General features: G+C 40.9%; 1 protein-coding gene across 5 annotated transcripts in view; it reads right to left on the reverse strand.

Moving 5' to 3' along the window:
- The window catches only part of Rnf149 (ring finger protein 149), a 29746-nt gene extending 5708 nt beyond the window's left edge, over positions 1-24038 (reverse strand). For all 5 annotated transcript variants that reach the window (XR_009055624.1, XR_009055626.1, XR_009055625.1 and 2 more), the window contains exons 1-6: positions 23439-24038; positions 11677-11927; positions 10510-10578; positions 7045-7127; positions 5051-5147; positions 2086-2278 (exon numbers count right to left, since the gene is read on the reverse strand). Coding sequence is in view for 2 of the 5 variants with exons in the window: in XM_057751849.1 (XP_057607832.1) it covers positions 2086-2278; positions 5051-5147; positions 7045-7127; positions 10510-10578; positions 11677-11927; positions 23439-23889 (1144 nt within the window). In the remaining 3 variants the exon portion in view is untranslated. The remainder of the gene's footprint in view (positions 1-2085; positions 2279-5050; positions 5148-7044; positions 7128-10509; positions 10579-11676; positions 11928-23438) is intronic.
- Positions 24039-25311: the final 1273 nt, after the last annotated feature.

Below are 25311 nucleotides of genomic sequence, written 5' to 3' on the forward strand. Positions count from 1 at the left end.
AAAATATTGGTGGGATTGTCTTTTAACAGACAATATAAAAATTTTATTTTATATGCATGGGTATTTTGCCTGTATGTATGTATGTACGCACGTACGTACAACATGCATGTCTGGTGCCTGTAGCGGCCAAAGAGGGTACAGAATTTCCAGGAACTGGAGTTACAGATGGTTTTGAGTCATCATGTGAATGCTGATAATGGATCTCAGAGTCTGAAGAGCAGCTAGTGCTCTTAACCAAGGAGCCATCTCTTTAAGAGCCCCCTCTTTTGTTTGTGGGGGATCTCACAATGCAGTTCTAGCTGGCCTGAAACTCCCTATATAAACCAGGCTGGCCTCACACTCACAAAGATCCACATGCCTCTGCCTCTCAAGTGCTGGGATTAAAGATATCAAACCAGGCTCAACATAATTTCACAATTAGTCTTTAAAGAATGCAGAAGAGGGAGCCGGGCGGTGGTGGCGCACGCCTTTAATCCCAGCACTTGGGAGGCAGAGGCAGGTGAATCTCTGTGAGTTTGAGACCAGCCTGGTCTACAAGAGCTAGTTCCAGGACAGGCTCCAAAGCCACAGAGAATGCAGAAGAGGGTCAATAAGATGGCTCAGAGGGTAAAGGTACTTGTTGCGAAGAGTGACAATCAGAGTTTGATCCCTGGGACCCATGGCAGAAGGATAAAACCGACTACCACTTGCATGATGGTACCCCAACAAATAAATGAATAAATTAATTAAAGGGGGGTAGAAATGGGGACAGAGCTCAGTTGGTAGAGTGCTGGCTTAGCATGCATACAACCCCGGGCTTGATCCCAAGCACTGCACAAAACCCTGGTGGTAATGCATGCCTATAATCTCAGCACTTGGGAGGTGTGGTCAGATAATCAGAAGTTCAAAGTCACCCTCAGCTACCTATAGATTTTGAGGATAGGGTGGTCAACATAAGACCAGGCTGTTTGAAAAAAGAATTTGAAATAAAGGGGAAAAAAAAAAACACCCACAAATATTAGCAAAACACGGGTCAGTAATTCTATAACCAACATCAAAAAAGAAGAGTTTCCTATTTAGCATGCCCTAAAAGGTCTAAGGAGACCCAGGAAGATAGAAAAATTATAAAGAAACTGAAGGATACAGAAATTAGGCACTGGAAGATGGCTGAATGTCAGAGTTTTCCATCCTTAGCACTTAGAAGAAATAAACGGAGGGAGAAGATACAAAATACATGACAAAGGTCTTATACTTTAAATATTAAATTTAAAAAAGTTCTAAGAAGGAGCTAAGAACATATAGCTCATACAGCCCTTATTAGGCAAGCCCAAAGTCACAGGTGATTGACATCACTGCAATACAAAAAAGCTTATTTTCTAGAGAGTCTATGGTGGTTTGAACAAGAATGTGCATGGGCTCATATATTTAAACACCTGGTACCCAGCTGGTGGAGCTGTCTGCCTGGGAAACATCAGTGGTACAGTCTTATTAGAGGTGTGTCTCTGGGGATGGGGCTTTGAGGTTTCAAAATCCTGTTCTTTTCCTCTCTCTGCCTTGAACTGTAGATGAGATGTGAGCTCTCAAGCCTGCCTGCTGTCATGCTCCCTACTGTGATGGTCATGGATTCTAACCTTCAGGAAGAGTGAGCCCCAGTAAGGGTTTTCTTTCAAGTTGCCTTGGTCATGATGTTCTGTCAGGGCATTATTAAAGTAACTAAGACAAAGCTTGAACTAAGAATTAGTATGAAAAAATCAGTTGTGTTGAGAAGCAGAGGCAAGACTGTGAGCTATGCTATACTACAAAATACAATGAGACTACAGAAAACCAAAGAAAACACAAAATAGAGATAAACTGAGCAACTCAGAAGAAAATTTAAAAACTTAAATACAACATGGTCATAAAAATTTATCTACCAATGACATAGAAAAGAACAGTTTTCTGAATATTTACATGATATTCCCCCATTCTTGAGAAATATATGTTCTTGAGAAAGTATTTATCAAAAGGTTAAAACGGTATCTCTAAGTGTGAGACTGTATGCTTTTATATTTTTTCTTCCCATTTCACTCCACCACTGATAACACCATCACAGCTGCAGCCACATACCTAGTAACGCTGTGTCTTCCCCTGCATCTTCTTTAAAACAGGGGCGGTGTGGCCCAGAGTCACTCGAGGAAGATGACGGAAGGTTGCTTTCTCCACTCCTGTCCTCATCTTGGGATGTCACACTGAGATTCCCAACAGAAACACTTCCTGGGGCAGCTTCTGGAATGGGCTCCTGTGTATCCTCAGGGTCCCCCTTGAAAGGCAGACAAAGGGCAACGGTTTTCTCAGTGACATGAGCACAGTGTGGGGTCAGTTCCTAGTAAGTTAACACAAAACATCTGACTTTCTACAGGTGATCTGGTGGGAAGCACACCACCTCTCCATCCAATGTCATGATAAAAGGGGTTAATTCTCAAGACCTAAAAGGTTTGGTTTGGCTTAGTCTAAACACAGTTTTCAAGTCTCATGAAAGTTGTATCTGACCTTTTGAACTATTTAGTCACCAAGTGGCTCTTTCCAACTGTCTTCCTATAGAGTCTGTGAACTTGTGCAGCCTCACTGATGCTCCCAAGAGGCAGTCAGGTGCCCTAACGACAGCCACAAATTTGCAGCACAGCACTAGGGTATCAGAGATAACGAGGCTCTAAACAGCTAAAGGCTTTAGATTTTTGTTTGTCTTCTTCCTTATATATAGTGCCCTCCCTCTTCTACTTGATGCTTTGAGGGAAGATAATGAAAGGAAGGTCAGAGACTCCTTTAGCACCACTACATAAAACCTCAACATCAGTGGGTGGGTATTCCAGACATTCTTTTTGGTTAATCAAAGAACTAAAGCTGCATGCAGGCAGATGAAAGTGCTGGAAAACAACTAATGGCTGGTAGCTATAAGCATGGGAGTCACAGGCACTCAACTTCCTTGGGTTCCCAAGATGCTCTTGGTCTGCTCTATGAGCATTTTAAAATCACCCCTTCCTCCCTCACTGGTAACTAGATATCCTAGACACTCAAAACCGTTCTTCCCTGACACCAACTCCTAACACATTCCTGTTGTAATGTCAAATGCCAACTCCTGTTCAGCCCCATCCCAACCTGTTTCTCTAAACACCTGCCAAACCCAACTACATGCTAACCTTTAACCTGACAGTTCATATCCTTGTGCATACCATCTACCTACTACACAGTGAGTCAAAGCCCTCATCAGTCCCACTAAAATATACTCTCTCCATCTTTCCACGTCTAACAGGCAGTACAAGATCTTTCTTTTCTGATTCAGATGGCATTTACTATATTCCCTTGTTATGCTGTATCTCTGGATATGTACTAGTTCCATTTGGCCTACAAGAGAAATCCCCAAGAGTCCTTATCTAGCAAAGGAGCTATACCTTGCTTATCACAAGCTCTGTGTAACATCTTGGATAGTATCCCTCTGATCAGTGTCTTCACAATGAATGCAGTGGACACAGCTGCAAACCAAAGGACTGCCTTTAAAGTCTGCGTAAAGGGTCACTGGTAACTCTTGAGTGCTTATAAGGGAATAGGGACCTCTTAAAATTGAAACATTGAAGGACACATAAGTTCTTAGCTTTGAAGTTACAATAACTTTCTGTCCTTTACAAAGTAAGTCATATATATACTTTGGTTCTCTATATTCTATCTTCGCACAAGCTTAGGAGTGGACCTAAGAAAGGGAGTTCAAGACTTTTTCAAGAAAACATTTCACCAAATTCTATATTTTTTCATTTAATAAGCTTCTTGCTGAACTGTGGTTTCTATAGTAGAGGGCAAGAACCAAGCACATTAGGGAGCTACGCTATCCCAGGCTAAAGGGACTGAAAGAAGTTTAGGTATTCTGTAAGAAAGACATTTCAGGACAAAGCGGGATGGGGTCGTGGTACAGTAGTTCTTAGGTGCCAACCTTTCCTCCCTGAAGGGCTACTGCAAGAGAATTATGAACCACCATGTGAAACATTCTACAAGGAATGCCAGCAGCAAGTGGACACAGAAGCTAGAGGATGATGTCACACCTGTAGCCTATGAAGACAGTCTTGTTCCATGGGCAGTTCATTAGTGACACCATTATAGAAGCTTACATGGCTTTTATGGCTTAAAGTTGCATAAAATGTACATCTAGTTTATGTGCTGTGGGGAACTGACTCTGAGGCTTCAATGCAAGATATGCAAGCTACATTCCCAGTCACTTCAAATTTTTATCTAAAATACTTTATTATTTAATCAATAGTATTTTGAGTAATAATAGATCATATGGGTAGGTATCTAAAAAACAAACAACAACAAAACAAAAAAACTTAAAGAAGACCTCTCCCCATATCTTCTCTACATAGGGAAAAAATAACTTATGTTTAAAGCCAATTCCTTAACAATTAGCTATAAATTTTAAATTAATAGAGTACGGACAATAAGAGTGCTTCATACAGAGGCTGTGAAGATAAAATGTGGCTAGACAGTCTCTTTCATTTTACTCTTACATCCCCTAAGAAAGGTCCTTGCCCGTCAAACTATCACAAAATAATAGGCAAAAACGGCAAATTTAGCCTGTATTAATGAACTGTGAAACCCAGCAACAGTGAACACAGATGTCAAAAACTGTAGCGTGTAGTATGTGTAAAATGTGTCTCTGAAGCCAGAAAATGTACAATGCTCTTCTGTTTCATACATTCTATGATTCAGGTTTACGTAAGCCAAACACAAATACACACACACACACACACACACACACACACACACACACACACACACAGAGGACACTACAGTATACAGAACTATACTGCTCTAAGTAGTAAAAACTGGGCAATATGCTAGCATAATTTTTCTGTCATAAATCAGTTCACTGACTTTCATGGACTACTCTACAAATTCATTTTTAATACAGAAAACTTCTTTAGATAACAGCAAGGATACTAGAAGGAGCATTGTGTCTGTTCCTCTTGCCTCTAGTCAGTGATAAAAATGAGATATTCAGAAAGAACTGGGGCAGAGATTGAATATAAACAAAAACGTAACAAACCCAGTATCCCAGGGCTTTGATGACATCAAGTTTACACATTGGACACGTTCGGTGATCCAAAAGCCATGGGTCAATGCATATTCTATGAAAAATATGCCTAAAAAAATTAAGTATGTATTAATGTCTTAAAATAAATGTTTCCATCTCTTATAAAGGAAATAATGCATTTTACCAACACATCCCTCCATTAACAGTTAACCAACAGTACAGCAACACTGCAGTCTAGTCACATATCTATTTTCTTTTCTACTTTCCATTTAAACAGATTTTGGATTTAATAATGAAATGTTTTTTAAAAAATGAAAGCTTATCTTCATTCCACAAAAATAAAAGGATGGATCAACTTCTACCACATACTAAGCATATCTTTTGTGCGCATTATATTTGAGATATGAACATGCTATACACTCAAGTTAGCCTAGAATGTGCTATGTAGTCCAAGATTGCCTTTAATTTAGAATCCTCATACTTTTGCCTCACAAATACTAGAATTAGTGTTATGTGCTACAATGCCCAACCACTTTTAATGTGCCTTAGTAGAATACTTATAAACCACTTAGGCTAGTAAAGCCCATAAATAAGCTATCGCTAATAAACTAATCCTAAACTGGTCATGTCTTCTTTAAGTCTATAAATGACTCAAGGGAAAACACATGACAATACCCGTGAGTGGCAGGAAGAAGCTATATTTCCTCTTGTGTACTTTTATGAACCCTTCTTTAATAAACATCTGTTGCTACCAGTAGGACACATACATGTTCCCTTCTTGTTGGTTTATCTTGGTTTCCTGCCCCTCCCATGTTATGTATGAAGTTAAGCAGAGGCTTTGAAGAAGGACAGATTAGGCTCAAGCACCAGTTGTGACTAGACCACAGGATCACAAGAAGCTATGTATCGCCTAATTTCTGTTACACCATGAGCTTTTCATGGTGTCTACAAGTATATACCCAGTAACTGTTCATTTTTATTACTTTTTATTTTGGAGACAGGGTTTCTCTGTATAGTCCTGGGTGTCCTGTGAAATTGCTTTGTAGACCAGGCTGGCCTCGAACTTCCTGAGACCCACCTGCCTCTGCCTCCTGAACACTGGGATAAAAGGTGTGCACCACCACTGACCTATTTAAAGTCTTTCTTTAAACAAAAAGCTGCAGAGCCATTAATAGCAATTCTTAATTATGAAACAGTCTAGTCCAGCTTATCATTTGACCTCAAATCAATACTGACTGACCCAGAAGAGGTTTCCAAAAAACAAGAAACTTCCAGTTTTGCTGGGTGATGTTTAACTCTACTTTCAGTGCTTTTCTGCACACCACGATCAACACAGACTGGCCTCAATTCATCGAGTGGCTACTGTGTTGACCTTATGTAAATGCTGACAAATTTTAGACACTTTTCTCAGGGAACCCTTATTATTTTGATACTCATTTTTTTATTTCCTCAACAGAGGTATCAAGAAGATAATCTTCTAAAACGTACCATAGTACACTAACTTGAAACTTGATTCTAAAATATATAAAGTATAACTGAAATTTATCAGACTTTGAAATGGCTACTTCCCAGTGTTAAAACTCCACCTGTGCTACTGAAACCTTAGAAAAAGGGAGGAATGTTTTTTACACAGCTTCAAAAGGAACCCACACCCAGGGCATAAATAATAGCAAACTACTGCCTACCTTTAGATCACTGAAGGCCCTAGGTCCTTCATCCTTCTGGATTCCTTTCAGTAGAAGTTCTGCTTCACTAGGTTTATAATAGAGTCTACACAAGCCCTGATAAAACTGAAAGCCAGTCTAAAACAGAGATATAATGGATCATAGTGGTCACCTAGAAGTCTCTCAAGCAGAGAGACTTTAAGAAGTCTTGAAGACAATATGAAAGATAAGATAAATACGACCACAAGATCTTCCTATCAGAAAAAGCCTGGAACTCTTTTGTCAGAAAACTGAAACTTGTTAAGTCATTTTTAGATTTTAGTAGGAGAAACTTATTCATACTTGCATGGCAGAATTCTGATAACATCCTTTACTTTAAAGTTTTCAATACACACTGCACAATTCTCGGCATCAACATCAATTCCCTGCAAAGAGAGTTAAGAGTTACACACACACATTACACATATAATAAGTTAGGAAAAAAAGAAAGTCAACTAAAACAATGGATTCTATTCTATGCTGGAACAATCTGATCCAAAACCACAGATAATCACACTTGACATTTACTATTAAGCAGTTATTTAAAGAATTTGAATAAAAAGGGAAAAAAAAATTCATTGCCTAATCAGGCATTAGCAGTGTTTTAAATAGTATGTTGTGTTTGAAAAAATAGACTATTAAGGACTGTAGAAATACAAACCACATACTTTTTTCTTTTTTTGAGACAAGGTCTCTTGTTTTCAGGCTGGCCTCAGGTTCACTGTATAGCCAATTATGACCTTGATTTTCTGATAGTCCTGCCTTCATCTTCCAAAAGTTTAGATTATAGCAGTGAACTACAAAGCAAGTTTATATGGGACGGGAGATCAAACTGGACTTCATTAACGCCAGAAAACACTCTACACAGTTAACTACATTCCAATCTTGCTGGCTATTACAGTTAAAATATTTTCAAGTATAAAACTTGAATATTCAAAGAAAGAAGCTATTTGTCTTCTGGAATTATTTAAAAGAAATCTGTATCTCTCTTAAAGAACAGTTACAACTTGGAGAAAGTACAAATGGATACATATCTGAAATTTTACTTCATTAAGTGTTAACATCCACCCCCTTTTGATTAGAATGAGTCGCCACTTTTGCCTAACAAATGAACAAAGGCATAAAAAAACAAAAAACAAAAATTGCTGGCTGTAGGGTAGCAGAGTTGGCAACATTCCTACAACTAAGAATCTATAGGCCATAGACTTCCTGTGAGTTAGTAGGTGTCATTGTAGCCAGGACAAGCTAAGATACTGACACAGGGATTCAGGAACACAAGCAGTGTGTACTTCTGAGGCCACAATGTTGGCAGCTTCACAGTACAGAACACAGCCACTCTATCCTTAAGCTGTTATTTAACCATACCCTTAGCCAGGTGTAGCAATTAACCAAGAATCAGTAAAAACCTTATTTAGTATGTACAGACCATCATCAAAGATTTAAAATTAACTTTAATAGCATTTTAAATTTTATGTTGTAATATTTTATGAAAGATTTTCTTATTATTTTTATATGTATTCTTTGAGTTTATGTGCACCATGTACATACACAAAGCCTCAGAGGTCAGAAGCACTGGATTCCCTCAACTGCAGTGACAGGTAGTTATGAGCTGACATGGGTGCTGAAAACTAAAGCCAGGTCCTCTGCAAAGCAGTTAACGTCATCTCTCCAGACCCTTAAATTCTATGTTAGTAAAATTCTATTAAAGTAACAAAATACTTTTACTTCTATTTCATGGCATGCAAGAAACTATAATTCCTTAATAATTTACAAGCTTCCACATTATCACAAGAAAAGAAAAAAAACTAAAAACACTTGTCTACAGAACTGGTAAGATGTAGACTACAAAACTCATTTTCCTGTGTAAGTTCAGATAGAATGTAGAAATGCTTTCAAATCCAGGTCACAGATCATTTAGTGATCTTTTAAAAAATTATTTTGACAATTTTAAAACAGGTTCCTGGTATCATACTTTAATAAATGTTGGGTATAGGAAGAGAACAGCATCAATTTACTTGTATTCTCAAGGGCTTGGATCAGTAAGTTATACATATGAACCTGTCTTCTCACATGTAAGCAATGAGATTTTTTGCTAAAGAGGGAGGAAAAAAACCCATGCAGCAGGTCCAGTAGAATTTTAAGTTTGTATAAAGTATTGATTTCTTCCCTGAAAATGAAATGAAGAATAAAATTTTTTTTTTTTTTGTTTTTTTGTTTTTTTTTTTTGAGAAAGGGTTTCTCTCTGCACTAGCCCTAGCTGTCCTGGAACTTGCTCCTGTAGACCAGGCTTGCTGGAACTCAGAGATTCACCTGCCTCTGCCTCCTGAGTGCTGGGGTTAAAGTCATGTGCCACCACCACCCAGGGTAGAATACATTTTTAGAAATCAATTCTCATAGCCTCGATCAGCATCCAATTTATAAATCAGCAGAAGAATTTCCTATTTAATACCCATGAAAAACTCTACACATACTCTGCCTGGCTAGTTACTAACTGGAAACTCTCCTGGTGATTTGCAGTGTAAGGAATCAATACTTTATCAACTATTTAAAACTCCACTATACTACAGTGTAAAAGTTATTGGGGGAAGGAATGATCCATCCATACAATCCCGAGCATACCTTAATCCTAAATATACCACAGAAGCCATTAATAACAGATTTCAATTTTTAACATACAGTTTATAATTTAATGTCTTTTAAGAAAGTCCTGTAAGTAGGGCAGAGAAAGAGAAGGAAGTAGTTTCTTTTATATTCTTCCTTCCATGAAGGGAAGGGAGGACTGGAAGGTGAAACAGATTGAGTCTCAAAGCTTAATGAGCTAAATAAATGAACAGTATCGACTGATTCAGCTCACAGCTACAAGGTGACTTGTTGCTGCAGAGGACAGCCCACTACGAGACCAAATGTTATTACATTAACAAATTTTCCTTCTAAGGGCTGTATGCTTGAGGAGTCAGTGCATCTGGAACAGTGACTTTACATCTCTGACTGAGCATGTCAAAATGGTTCCCCTTTAAAAGTACAGTTTTAAAAATACCTTTTCTGTCCTCTACAAATGTTTAGTGTTTTCCCTGTAATTGAGGGGCTTTGAGAGAATGTAGAGTCTCAGATCCAACAGATGAATTTATAGTATTACAGGTTCATACTTTTAAATGCAAATCATCTTTATAGTCATTTACTTTGGCCTACCATAACTTTCAATGACAGGAATATTGGCACATTGTTGTCACTGGGTACATACAATGTAGGAACTATCTTTTTTTTTTTTTTTTTTGGTTTTTCGAGACAGGGTTTCTCTGTGGCTTTGGAGCCTGTCCTGGAACTAGCTCTTGTAGACCAGGCTGGTCTCGAACTCACAGAGATCCGCCTGCCTCTGCCTCCCAAGTGCTGGGATTAAAGGCGTGCGCCACCATCGCCCGGCTAGGAACTATCTTTTAAATTAAATTTAATTCATTTAACCTTTTTGGGGGGATGGGGTACTGGGGTCAATCCAGGACTTCATGCATACTAAGTAAGGACTCTACTACTGAGCCAGGACTGTAATTCATTTACATTTTAATAGCCATGTGACTAATGACTGCTATAACAGCCTCTTCATTCATTGTATTTCTGTCAGCCTTTCTTTAAAATATTGAAACACATGCATGAAGGCTTAGCAAAGCCTCACATGCTTGTCACTGCTGAAGAGTAGACTGGAAAGAAAGTATTTCTCAAACACATAAACATCCTCCAGTTTGAACCCCAAACAAAGCACAATGAAAGTATTACCTTCTCTCCATGCTTTACAGTGTGTAGTGGAAGCTGGCCAATAACTTTCTTAGTTTCCTTTCTATGATTCTTGGGGAGGAAAACAGTATTATTAAGTAGTCTTTTAAAATAACCCACATAATACAATGTAAACAAAAGATTTCATTAGTAAAAAAGTTAAATGATTACTATAAAATAAATTAGAAAAAAACTTTTAATATATAAAAGAGCCATATAACATATAAGCTACTTGGTAAGAATTACTATTTTTCTTTTCTTTCTCCCTCCCTGCTTTTTGGAACTAATGCTTTACTCTAAAGCCCTACTTGGTCTTGAGCTCAAAACAACTCCTGTCTCAGCTTCTGAAACACTAGGATTATATGAGCTACTATGACCAGCTAAGAATGTATTCATTTACTTACTTGCTTATTTGCAATTAAGTCTAGAGTCTCACACATGCTGAACAAGTACCCAACCACAGAGCTATATCCCCAGTTCAAGAATAGCTGCTTTTAATTCCATATCTGGAAAAGAACACTCCTTTTCTTTTCTTTATGTTGGAGTAGAACTGGAAACTCCTAGCACTTTAAACATGTGCTGCCATTTAGCCACACTTTCACAACTTCCATAGAAACAATTCCTACACTTAAACACTGGCATGAAAGTAATGATGCCCAGGAAGAAGGCACCACCCTCTCTCCATCAACAGTCTCCAAGAGCCCTGCCTGATTATCAGGCCAGGAAGCCTACTGTGCATAGAACTGAGTGTGCTACTGGAAGCTCTGGCTCTTCTCTCTGCTCAAGAAAGGGTTTGCCTTCAGGTAAATGGCTTATCAGCTACTCTAGTGCAGACAGAGCTCCCCTTTGCTCCTCAGCTTTATGTCAAGCTAGAAAACAGGGTTACATATGTTCTTTCTGTCACATGCCCTTCTGTTAGTCCTCTCTGTCTATAAAAAGACAAAGAGGGTATGGGTACCTATAGGAACCAAATGTACAAAAAGTGAACTAGACTTAAAAATACATTCCAATTAAAAAATTTATCAAAGTTATGAGTACTTAAATAAGAAAACAAAATAGTGCGCTTAAGTGTAACTTCAAGTAGTATATAGAATATACTGATGAGCTAGCATTTATAATGAATCAAACTGAATTAATAAATTAAAATGGATAGTTAGTATCCATAACTACCTGATTTCCAAACTGTGAGCCAGCATATAGGAAACGCTGTATGTAATAGAATATTAGCCATGCTAATGAGATAATCATCATCGTGATGAAGGCAATGGCCACAAACACCACAGACTGACCACTGATGAATTCTTGCATATGACGAGTACCAATCCCTATGGTCATTTTTACTGGAATTCCTTTTTGCACCAGATCAAAAATTTCTCGTCCTTTTGGGTAGCTAATCATAATGACAACTGTATTTCCCGTTCCTGCACAGAACAAAAAGATGAACAAAGGCAAAAGTTAGATAAAATTAAGAGTATGTTCATTACTACACCAAATACATTTGAAAACTTCAACAAGCTGGGCGGTGGTGGCACTCGCCTTTAATCCCAGTACTCAGGAAACAGAGGCAAGCAGATCTCTGTGAGTTCGAGGCCAGCCTGGTCTAAAAAGCAAGTTCCAGGACAGCAAGGGCTGTTAACCCTATTTTGAAAAACCAAAAAAAGAAAAGAAAACTTCAACAAAAATGAGTAATTTTCAGAAAAACATCAACTGCCAAAATTGGTTCCTAAAGAGAAAACAGGCTGACTGAAGCCAGGACACCATTTAGACCCACAGGTGAATCATCAGACCTTTAAGAAGCACAAAATACTAATGGTATTATTTAAACTGTTTCATAGCTAATTAAAAGGACACTAACAATTTTCTCTAAGCCAGGCATGGTGGACATAGCAGACTTCAGTTTAAAGATAAGCCTGGACTACACAGTAAGTGAAGGTCGGCCTGGCTACATAGTGAGACCCTTGTCATGCGCCAACAGCCGTCCCCGCAAAAAAACCTACCCCTGAGAGCTCGAAGTAGCTCAATGATAGAGTACTTGCATAGTATGTACAAGGTCCAGGGTTTAAATGTCAGAACTATAAAAAGTCTATCTAGGATTATAAAACTCAAAATAGTAACAAAAGGCAAAAGAATCATACAGATTAATTTCACTTATGAATATGAATGTAAACTGCTTCAAACATGTCCATTAGAATTAGGGAATATGTCTACAGAGTGGGTTCCAGAACTGCCAAGGGCTATAAAGAAAAAGCCTGTCAAAAAAAAAAAAAAAAAAAAAAAAGGAAAGAAAAATTAGAGAAGATGAGAACTCTATTGTGATCACTACCATTTGTTTTTCTTGCCCTGAGACAGCATCTTATCTCATGATATAGCTCTGGATGTCATAGAACTCATTACAAAGACCAGATTGGCCTAGAACTCATAGAGATCCACCTGCCTGTCTCTCCAGTGTTAGAATTAAAGGCTAAGCTTGTGATCACTACTATTATCAATCCTTTGAAGACATGGAGCAGCCCTGAGACAAAAGAAGGGGTGGTGGTGCAAATAAAGCTTCACTTTTATTATGACTAGGTATAAATTAATATAGCAACCACAAAGTATCAACAGATTAAAAAAATACTCCAAGTCACATAGGGAAACTTGTTAAACAATGAAAGCTGGACTAGTCTTTACAGTTAAAGTATTAAAACAGTGTGGTAGTAGCAGATGAAGACATCCACAGAAATAAACCCAGGATAGCAAATGATAACAGAAATCAATTTAAGAGAAATGGCTTTAAAAAAAAAAAAAAACAGATAAAGGCAAATGGTTATGATCCTGGGGGAAAATCTACATGTTCTTCTCACAACGCATGCCAAAATAAGTAACTAAATCTAAGATGTTAAATATGTAAAGAAAAAGAAATGTACAAAATCCAGAAGAAAGAAGAGAATTAAAAATTCAATTAGAAAAATCCACCTAGAGGACTGTTAAGAAATGTGGCGGTGATAACGCACAACTTTCATCCCATTACTCAGAAGTCAAAGGCAGGCCAACCTGGTCTACAGAGCGAGTTCCAAGATAGCCTGGGCTACACAGCGAAATCGTCTCTAAAAACAAAACAAAAGACCGATGAGCATTACCATCTAATTCTGCACCATCCCATCACCTTAAGAAGAAATCCTATGTCCATCCATTAGCAGTCATCTCCCAACAAATGAGTCTTAAATGTATGAAAACATGTTTTCAGCTATCTGTAACACATTAGCAAAAATGTAAAAGTTTCATATATTCTACTGGCAATAATATGCGCAAGTCAGCATTTTGTATATTGTGTATGTGTGTACAGGGCAGGGGAGAGGGGACAGGGAAAAAGGGGGGAGATAGGAGAGATAGAATATAAATTACTCTTGTGTGGGAGACCACTGTATCTAGAAACTTAGATGTATTCACATATAAACACGGCAGAATATTTGTAAAAATATTCTTATTCAGTGATTTAAAATTTAATTAAATGCATATTAGTGTTTTGTTTGCATGCATGTTTGGGAACCATAAATGTGCCTGGTGACTGTGGAGGCCCAAACAGGGTGTCAGACGCCCTGCAACTGGAGTTACAGACAGCTGTGAGCTGCTATGTGGATGCTGAGAATTGAATCTGGGTTCTCTGGAAGAGCACCCAGTGCTCTGAACTACTAAGCCATCTCTACAATTCCTTCAGTGAGTTAAAAACCAAAAATCTTTTAAAAGTCAATAATAAGGATTCTTACTGTCAAAAACATCCTAATGATGTTCTGATAATTTCAGACTCCAGAATTGCTAAATGAGATCGGCCCCACATAAGACAGAATCCAAAACGAATGAACTTAGGTATTTCAGACTTATTTCTTTCTCTATTTGGGTATATGCTGCATAAAGGCATGAGGCTTTTTTCGAATGTTGAGTGTCTTTTTTTTTTAAGACAGTGTCTCATGGCGGGGCTTGAATTCCTCCTGCCTCTGCCTCCTGAGTGTTGGGAGTAAATATGCATTACGATGCCTGGCAAAAATAGAACAAATTTCTTTTCAGAAAACTCATGAATTTTTTTCACTACCCCCTTCCCAAAGTTTCAAGGACAGAAACCAAAATAAGGTGACATCAACTGAAAACTGTAACTGTACTTACCACTTTCTTTGCTTTAAAAAAGTTTAGAGCTAGGGGAATGGCTTAGCAGTGAGCGTGCACCTACCAGGCATAAAGCTGATTTCTATTTCCAGGACCAGGGGAAAATAAGTTTAACACCCACTTATCAATACCAACAGTATGCTGAATTTTCTCCTTCAGTTAGTTTTCAACCCAGTTGAAGTTAAACCAATCTAAGTGAGAAAGGATAAACAAGACTAGTGTTTAAGGGTTTGGGAAGCTGTTTAGTGATACAATGTGTGCTTAGCATGGAAGAGGCAGAATTTAAACCCAACTACCATATGTTTATTGCATGCTATATGAATGAGACAAACTCCTTAGCATGCTTGAGACCCCAGCTTCAGTCCCCAGTAACAATGAGAGGTGGGAAGCAGGCATGAAGAACTGGCTGCAAGACAGAGCTAAAGAGATACAGCAGGTCTTCAAGATGCTAGGTGCCTCCAGCTTTGGCTGTTAACTGGGCCCACACCTTAGGCTCCCTTACTGATGAGGCTGCAGGCAGCACCAGCACACTCAAGGCATATTGATAGGGATAAAAGAATTAAGAAGCCTAGGTTTGGGGATATCATAAACATCATTTACTTGGTAAACAATGATAGAAATTCTGGTGTGGAGTAAATAGCACAAAAATAAGCAATGAGTCTCCCCAAATATCACTGCTCAGACGATTTGAAGGTACCATTTTTAAGTGGTACCAAAAAAGTCGTTTCTTCCAGAAGAGAACAAGTTTTGTAGTAATGCTTCTCAAAAAAAAAAAAAAAAAAAAAAAAAAAAAAAAAAAAAATCAGTTCTTTCTCTAGCTCTAGTCTCAGTTTAACAGATTTTAAACAACACACCTTGAGGGTTGGTTGAGATGACTTAGCAGAAAAGAGCACATATTGTTTTTATAGTAATTTCAGTTACTGTAACTCCAGTTCAAGGGGATCTGATGCCTTCTGGCCCCTTTGGGCACTTGTTCACATATGGTGCACACAAACTCATAAAACCGCAAATACATACATATACAAATAACAAATAATTCTATTTTTTTTTAAAAAAAATCACATTCTTTTCCTGAAGAAAAGGCAGGAGCCTACAGTCTGTTACCGCAGTGAACTGTGGCATCACTGATGGACATACGTAAATGAGGACAATTGTCTGGTTTCTATAAACCTAGCCACTTTGGCTACATGTCTTCCTTGATCTCTTGGCCTCCTGGCTCGCTCTGGGCCTCTTGCTTCTGGTCCCTCTCTTGCTCTCCCCATTCTCTCCTCTCATAGCCCAGATATCTCTGGCTGTGCTCTCTCTCATATCTACAATAAATCTCCTCAACCATACCATAGGGCATCAAGCTCTCATTTTTGTGTGTTTGTTTTTCTCAAGGGAGAGTTTCTCTGTGGCTTTTTGGAGCCTGTCCTGAACTAACTCTTGCAGACCAGGCTGGCCTTGACCTCAGAGATCCGCCTGCCTCTGCCTTCTGAGTACTAGAATTAAAGGTGTGCGCCACCACCACCTGGCATGTTCTCATTTTTTTCATTCATCTGGTGAAAACAAAGCACATACTATTTTATCTTGGTGATTTCCACTATAATCTTAGCCACAGGAATTTACTGAACTGCCAGAAGGGCACCCTTGTAAGGTGGCTTCTGTCTGTAAGATGATGCTGAAACCAGTTTGAGCCTAATTAAAGGAAACTATGGTTTCTTCAACATGTACAATAATGACCCTGCTGTCACTGAGAAGACATACTGAGAGGCAGGTTTTGATTACCTTCAGGAAAATATCCAGCAATCCAGAAACATGGATAGTAACAACTACAACACAGCTATAACCCACCTAACATTATGACAAAGTACAAGCTAAAGGCCTGTTTAATAAAAAAAGAACCTCGCAGAACATTTCAAATAGAAACAATGGTATAATTCTGCCATCTTGGTTTAAAGCTTTCATACTGAAACCCAAGTGGCTTCTACACTACCAGTTGATAACAATTTCTGGTGCCAATATCATCACATTCTTTTTGACAATGAGAGACGGGGTGTGCAGGGGCAGGGGAGACCCATCACAAAACATATCGCGTAAAGCAGAAAGCTGCCATATTGTTATTTTACAGCTGCGGGCTCAGAAAACTTCAGGGAGTTGTTCAATGTTACATATCACCTCGAAATGCTGGTTTTTGGGGTTGGAAAGCTTATGTCCAGGCAGTATTCATTCCTTTAGCGTTTTCCATGGGGTGTGTAGTTGCAGAGCCAGACCTGGGCTCAAATCTCATCTTGTTCACTGCCTGAGGGGAGGTGTGTGCTCCAGGACAAACTCCTCTCTTCTTTGTTGTTGTTGTTAATTAGTTTAAGAATGATTCTTCTAGCCGGGCGGTGGTGGCGCACGCCTTTAATCCCAGCACTCGGGAGGCAGAGGCAGGCGGATCTCTGTGAGTTCGAGACCAGCCTGGTCTACAAGAGCTAGTTCCAGGATAGGCTCCAAAACCACAGAGAAACCCTGTCTCGAAAAACCAAAAAAAAAAAAAAGAATGATTCTTCTAGCCGGGCGGTGGTGGCGCACGCCTTTAATCCCAGCACTTGGGAGGCAGAGGCAGGCGGATCTCTGTGAGTTCAAGACCAGCCTGGTCTACAAGAGCTAGTTCCAGGACAGGTTCCAAAACCACAGAGAAACCCTGTCTCAAAAAACCAAAAAAAATAAAAAAAACTATAGCATGTTTTAAAAGTTGTAGCCTGTATAGGCAGTGCCTAGGACTGGGGATGGCTTGTTATCTAGCAGTTTCAGCAGCAAGACTGCTTCCAGAACCTATTTTAAATTGACAAAACTCAGTGATGACTTCTACCCTGTGATTTATTCACTTTTCACAGCTAATCATGAGGCTGGGGCAAAGGAGTTCCCCAGGGCCAGCACGATCAATATGCCAAGAACAATTCTCAAAGAAGGGGCAGGCAGATGAACAAGCAGCAAGGCAGATGGGTAAAAATGTACAAGCTCTGAAGTGAGTTTGTGCACAAGTTAAGGGATGTCACACAAATCTACCTGAGTCCCTCAGACTTTACTTCCTGCCAAATCACAGGCTCTCTGATCCAACCCAAAAGAGCTAATCTGCTCAAGTAATTTTGTACAATTGTGTCTGCACTGGCACAGAGAGAAAAATCTCAGTTAAACAGGTGAATTTCTTCACAGGTGGCATAGAGACTTGAAGCATAAAAAAAATGAGCCTTTGGAATTCTTTTTCTTCCCTAGGGCTTAGTGTTGTTATCATTCTTGCTTGACTAAAAAATGTCATCTTGCACAATCTCGCCCACAAAGTAATCTCTATACTTTACATTAGGCAGACAGCTCCCTAAGGGCAGTTTCTGTTTTATCTTTGTCTTCAGTTGAGCACAATGTCATTGTACAGAGCAGCATCATAAAACCTCCTTGTTGAGTAAGATACTGAACAGTATTTTTAGCAAGTCAAATTACCAGTAACAGAATTCCAAATGTTCCCATGCCAAAAATAAAATGGTTTCCATTTCCTTCTCAAATTTTTTGTGCTCCTCTTGCTACCTTGTCAGAAACAACGCAGTTGTAAAGGATTAGCACTTGGACAATAACTTCAAAATTTAGGATTAAGGCTTATGAATGTAATGGACCATTTCTCCTCCCAAGGTAACTAAGTTTACTTCAGTATTGTCTTGAAGGAGATAAGAACTACTGAAATATTTAAAGTAGTAGATTGAATTTCTGGTGGAAAAAAAACTAATTTAATAGCAATAATTGATCTTGAGGTTCCAATAACAGAACCTTTTAAACTTTCAGGTTTTTCTTTTTATAAATAAACTGCCACATTATGGCCATTTCTATCCCCTAAGAGAATCCTCAACAAAACCAAGATTTAGTGAAACTCAGCTCTACCCGCAGTCACTGTTATTTTGTGTGTTACACAAACACACACACACACATAAACACAGGTATACAAGTGAGGTGGCCAAGGAGGCCAGAAGGAATCAGATTCCCTGGAGCTAACTACAGGCACTATGAATCATCAAACATGGGCTCTGGGAACTGAAACGGGGGAGGGGGGCTTCTGTAGAAGCAATACTCACTCTTAACCACAGCACCATCTCTCTAGCCTCAGTTAGGCCTCCTTTCATAAATCTTTTCACATTTCTTTATAGGTCACTCTTCATTAGATGGAACAAGTACTACCTGTTTAATTTATCAGGTTTGTGGCATGGAGCATGCATGGCCTGTGTAAGGTTTCTTCATGAATGAATAGATTTGAAAAACTAGCTAATCTCCCAGGACTACAACCGAAATGACCTAGGAAGAAGAATTACAGTAGAGAGGAAGTAATCTGGAATGTCTTCTTTGCTGTAGAGCTTAAGCTGAGTTTGCACTAAATCTTGTTAGATAAATATTTAAAAGGTTGGCTAGGGTGAATGAGGAGGCCACAATTCACAACTGGGCAACATAATTATAAATATTTTTGTATGATTTGGTTTTAGTCAAAAATATTGGGGTGCAGGAAGACCTGGAGAGATGGCTTAATAGTTAAGAGAACTTGGTGCTCTTTAGCAGAGGACCTGGCGATTCCCAGGACCCCCATGGTGACATAAAAGCCATCATAACTCAATTCCAGTGCCCTCATCTGGCCTTCATGGGCACCAGCTATGCATGTGGTATGTTTCCATACATGCAGACAAAACATTCATACACATAAAAATAAATCAATAAAAAAATCTGGCTAGTATGATGATCCATGCCCATAACCCCAGCACTTGGGAGGCTAAGAAAAGATCATGAGTTAAAGAAGGCTCGAGCGACTTAGCAAGACCCCAACTAAACATTCAAACACAAACAACAAAACTTCACCACCACTACCTCCCCTGAAAATGCATTTGTTGAAAATTATACTGAATACTTCTCCTGAGAACTCTTTTGCAGCCTTTCCATGTTAGTTCACTTCAGAACCTTTTAGCCTTTTGCAACATTACTTCTGCAACATAACTCCCCAATGTCCTGAACCTGTCCATAAAGTCAGTATTTCTGGGGAACTGTCCTAGTTGACCACATCCTCTATGAGGCAGTTAGGGTGCCACTTCTGGTTAGTTAAGCACCAAGATATATTTTAAATTCAAATTAAAGTTGTAGGTCAGTTCAGAGCACATTATCACAGATAATCAATAACTGACTATGCATAAAAGACCATGTAATATGCTTTGCCAATACAAAATGAATACCTCTTAATATATAGCTTCTCTAAAGTTGGGTATTTCTTTTTCTTTTTTCCAAGACTAGGTTCTTAGAACTAGTCACAGTGAACTTTTAGTTAAAAGCCTTATGTCCCATCATTACAATATTGTGGCCATTTTTAGGGATCTTAAAAAACTTGTATTGTAGCCGGGCGGTGGTGGCGCACGCCTTTAATCCCAGCACTTGGGAGGCTGAGGCAGGCGGATCTCTGTGAGTTCGAGGCCAGCCTGGTCTAGAAGAGCTAGTTCCAGGACAGGCTCCAAAACCACAGAGAAACCCTGTCTCGAAAAACCAAAAAAAAAAAAAAACACCCCCCAAAAAAAACCAAAAAAAAACTTGTATTGTCTTTAAAGTCTTAAAAGACTTTGTAATGTAGCATCACCATGGCAAACTTTTTCTAAATGTCTGCAGAAATGTTCAGGTAAACAAACTGGCTGGCTTAGCTGGGTATTTCTTCTCTATCTCTGAAATCCTCCTTCCAATTCAAGCCCTTTCTCCAGCCGTTTGCCAATTGGTAAATAACATTCAAGGATGTAAAAATGCCATTCTTAAAAGGCTGTGCCAAACTTTCAGCTAGAGGAGTGTGTTACTTATTAACCTACCATAACTACAGTAAGGTCAACACTAAGACTTTAATGATTTGGCTTCTATCTATTTTTATCTATCTTGGTCGAGATAATTTCTACACCTTTCAGCATCAACACCCAGCCTTTAGGCTAAGCACCTGTGCATATAATTGAGTTAAGTTTAAACTCTTCTGGCCTGGAAAGTTATGTTTAATGACAGACCATAAACTCTTCAGAGGCAGGCATTCATCTTAGGTATTTCCAACTCTGAGTAAGTACAATACTTGGTCCTGCTTAAGACTGTTTAAGAAAGAAAAAGAGAGAGAGAGAACATTAGCATAACCCTAAGTCCTTACTGATGTTTCTGAGATAGCATCATCACAACTTAGAGACAATCCTCAGTTTTAGCAATGACTTAAAATTTAAAAGTTATCTAGAGCTAGATTCCAGTGAAAGGAAACATGGGTTTAAGAACTGGGGAGAAATTCTCCCCACAATTTAGGAAGATTATCAGTATGCAGTTTCAGAAGCACATGCCTACCTGTTTCATAGAAATCCAGTGTTACACATCAGCACTAAGAACAGCTGAATCAGAGGATTTTCCTAGCTTCAGTTACATTCTGACTATACAGAGGAAACCAACCTAAGTCCAAACAGCCTCAGTGGCTCTAAATATTCAGCTCAAATTTAAATATAGTCTGTCAAAGCTGGCTTCTCCCATCTTCTATTTTTTGAGAAAGGGTTGCTCTGTGTAGACCCAGATGTCCTGGAACTCACGCTGTAGACCAGGCTAGCCTCCCTCTCACAGAGACCTGCTTGCCTCTGCCTCCAGAGTGTGGGATTAAAAGTGTGCGCCAAAACCCTGTCTCAAAAAACAAAAAAGTGTGCGCCACCACTGCCCAGCCACAAAGTGATGCCATTGCCATTCCCTGGTGCCCAAATGGGCTAAGTTTCATGAGAGTCACAACCTTCCCACTTTTGCAGTCCCTACAGACCCAGAGTTTAAAATGTTTCTAGCTTTTTCTGTTATCAATTGCACAGCTACCAAATTAATATTATATTCCTTCAGATCAGTGGTTCAAAATGCTAGATAATTTTGTTGCCCCCGTAAGTTCTGGCAAAAATCTCAAGGCATTTCTGGTTGTCACAATTGTGCGGAAAGCATCTAGGATATGGGAAGACAGGAATACAGCTAAACATTCTATAGGGCCACCAAGTAATCTGGGCTAAATTTAAAAGGTTTTTGAGTATGTTTCCTTACTCGAAGAATGGAGTTAGGGATCTACCTTAAAGGGCCTGCAGGAAGATTCAGTCACTTACTGCATCACATTTTTTGATGCGTGTATTTTCACACATTTTTTTAAAGGTGCTAACTTTCCCTTTAAAACGTCAGAATTATCATGCTTAGAAGGCTAGAAAGGAGGCAAATAATGGGAACAGAAGTGTCCCTCCACCGAAGACTCTAATTAACATTACTGAAGTGTTTTCTGGGACCGGATAAATTATATGTCAACAATATAAACAACAAGAAAGGTTGCTGAGCCATGGTCAGAACAAGTGTTGTCTGCTTGGGAGGATGTTAATGTCATTATCAAAAAATGCAGCAGGGTAGAGTTAGAAAATTGTAGGGTGATGAGCCTGTCATTTAAAAAGAAAAAGTCTGCATGAAGATGTGTATGCACCTAGAAGTGCACACACCCAACATCAAGGAATCAGGTTCAGCACCCGGGCCTCTTTTCATTGACAGAATTTGGGAACGCTGTAGATGGGGCACATCTATAATGTTAGGAGTCTTGTGGAAACAGAGTGTGTGGACAATGACAATTAAGCCAATTTGTAATCGCTGGATTAACCGCACCAAAAACTGTTTGACCCAACACCACCACGGAGACATGTGTGGGGACATCTGTACTCATTCTTACCTACCTCTGTTGGCAGCCAACCACACCTTGTGTTCTCAAAGACCCAACTTCTTCAGTCATTTCTCCATTCTAGCAGATTACTTTCATGCAATTTCAAAGTCTCCCCACCTGCTCCTCCTACTCCACCCTACTATGCTCCAACACTTTGAACCCGTTTCTCTGCTAACCTGGAGTCAACCTGGAGTTGATCCGCAAGTGGAGGTGTAAAAAAAAAACGGTCAAATCCATGTCACTTTTTACTTTATAAATTCTGCGTTGCATTCAAGCCAAAACAGAACAACAATAACAACAGCACACAGTACAGGAAAAGGATGTCTGACTTAGTAGCAGCAGAAACAAAAAACGGTAATCACAGGAAATTCAGAACGAGTCAACTGTGTGAGGCCTTAAAACTAATGTGATTTTAGAAGATGCACCAGAAATCCGATCAAATTTTGGGTCCCTGGAGAGAACTCTGTCCCAAGGATGGTATTTTGCTAACTCATCCTTGCCTGAGGTGCAACCTGCTGTCCCTGGAACAGTGTGCTTAAGGTCCGGCCTCCCGACAATGAATACGGTGAAACGATTTCATCTGAACGAATTACTGTCCAAACACAATGGGCGCGTGTGATCGCCCTCCATGTGTCGGGAGCGCCCAGCAAGCCCAGGTTTCCCGAGTCGAGGTTTTGATATATTCAGAGACGCCTCGTCAAAGTGAAGACACCAGAGAGCCAGCAAGCCTTCGCTTTAGGCTGGTGAGGAGCCGATGCGACCCTGGAGTGCGCCGGGGGAAGAATCTCCCTCCGCTCCCACACAGGCACCACTCAGCCAACTTTGGGAGACGGTGAAGCGACCTTAGGCGACCCCGGCCATCAGGGATCTGGAGACCTTTTGAATCGGGAGGACCTTCCTCCGGCGGAGGCCGTTTGCTACTCCCCTGCCGAGGTCGCTTCCCGGCCTTCTCACCACCCCCCACCCCGAGGGGAAAGCTCCGAGCCAGTGGGGGCACGCACTTCTCTCTCCACGCCACCCGGGAAACCAGCAGGATCGCCCCTGCCCCGGAGCGCGGCCCCGCGCCCGGCCTGCTCACCCGCGTGCGACATGGGCTCAGTGGCGTTCCCGTAGTGCTCCAGGTTGTAGACCACCACCGCCGAGGCGTTCCTCCGCGCCGCCGCGAGCACCTTGTCCTTGAAGGTGCAGACGCCTCGGGCCACCAGCGCGACCCAGGGCGCGGCGCCCTGGCGGCCGGGCGCGACGAAGCGCGTGTCGGGCGCGCAGCCCTCCTTGTCCCCGTCGGCACGCGGGACGCCCACCAGGCCCTGCTTGTCCTCCCTGGGCGAGCTGTCGCCGAAGCGGCCGCTCTCGGACACGCTCCACACCGTCTGGTTCGACAGCGGGTCCACGTACTCGATGCCCACCACGGCTGAGTACCACTCGAGCGCCCCGCCGCCCACCCCGGGGGCGCACAAGGCCAGCGCCAGCAACGTCAGCGTGTCCCGGGCCCCCGCGCCAGCCGCGGGCCGCCATCGCCGCGCCGCCATGGCCGCCCGGCCGGGCTGCCGAAGAAGAAGAGCTCGAGCGCCGAGAGCCCTGCACGCTCCAGGGCCTACCCGCAGCTCTGAGGAGGCGGCCGCCGCTCGCAAGAAACGGCCGTTGCGCGGCGGGGGCGGGTCCCGCGGCGCACGCGCACCTGGAGGGGCGTGAGCGTGAGGGCGCGGCGACGGAAGGGGTGGGGCCCCGCTCGCCCGCGGCCCTCAAGGTGTGCGCAGGCGCGGGCTTCTGTGCCTCCGGGGCCGTGGGCGGCCGTGCTGGAGCTTGCCGAAGCTAAAGGCGTCTTGTGTAACCGGACGTCTAGAGTCCCCAAGTCTGGGGAAATTTGTGTGGTTCGGGCAGGCAAGCGTGGGACTGCGGTTGTGTAAAATCTCTCAGAGGGTGGAGTTGCCTGCGCCAGGCACACAGCAAAGGCCTGGCTGTCTAAACCACTTCAAAACAAAACGAAACAAAGCCGCCCGCATGTTATCCGGATGTTTTTTGTTAACCGACTTTGTTGATTCTTTGTTGCTCTTCTCTCAAGGGTTCCCGTCACCCCTTTTTGTTAGTTTATATGTAACGCGTAGGCTTCTATTTGCATGAAGACGAAGGTGCCACATCAATCAAAAGAGAAAAGGGAGGAAGACCTGTTTGAAAATAAATGTTGACTGATAAATAGTCCTATGACAACAGGGTGGGTAATTTTTTGTGTACCATGAAATGATCCTGAACACCCTTAACATGGTTAATCGCATGCATGATAACTCTTTGCTCTGGTAAAAACTTGGAGGGTTGGGTAGAACTGAGGTTTGTTTCGCTCCCTGGTAAAGCATCTCCTGAGATTGGAAAGTGTTTCTCCTTCCTTTGAAGAATATGAAGTCTTACTGGACCCCAATGGATATGTGAGATTTCTCCTTCCTGCTGAGGTGAGACATCCATCATACATATAAGACCTACCAAATATCAAAATACGTTTGAAAAACTTGGTCATATACGAGCTACTGAATATCAAAATACATTTAAACCTAAGAATTGGGCACTTTTAAGAACTTAGCATAGTTATACACTGTCAGTCATTTCTCTGAAGACAACACACACACACACACACACACACACGGGGAGGGGGGGGGAGAGAAGAACATGCTGTGACAGACCTTCAGCTCATCTCCCAAGCCTGACTTAGCCACACTCACACTATCCTCTGGCTCGGAGGGGCCTCAGGTACCCTCACAGATCTCTGCCGAATGAGTTAAACCAGTTTCTCCTGAGAACCACTGACATAAAGGTGCCCCAAGTCTTTAATTAGACTGGCCTTCCAGCAGAGGCCTGCTTCTCTCCTGATGGAGCAACTGAGCTCCAGATTTCAAAACTCTATGTGGTTGTGCTTCTTCTGCTATGTATGTTCCCAGTGAGATTCTTTCGTGTTTTTCTCC

This window comes from Chionomys nivalis, chromosome 19 (assembly GCF_950005125.1).
Source record: "Chionomys nivalis chromosome 19, mChiNiv1.1, whole genome shotgun sequence".
Taxonomy (NCBI): Eukaryota; Metazoa; Chordata; class Mammalia; order Rodentia; family Cricetidae; genus Chionomys; species Chionomys nivalis.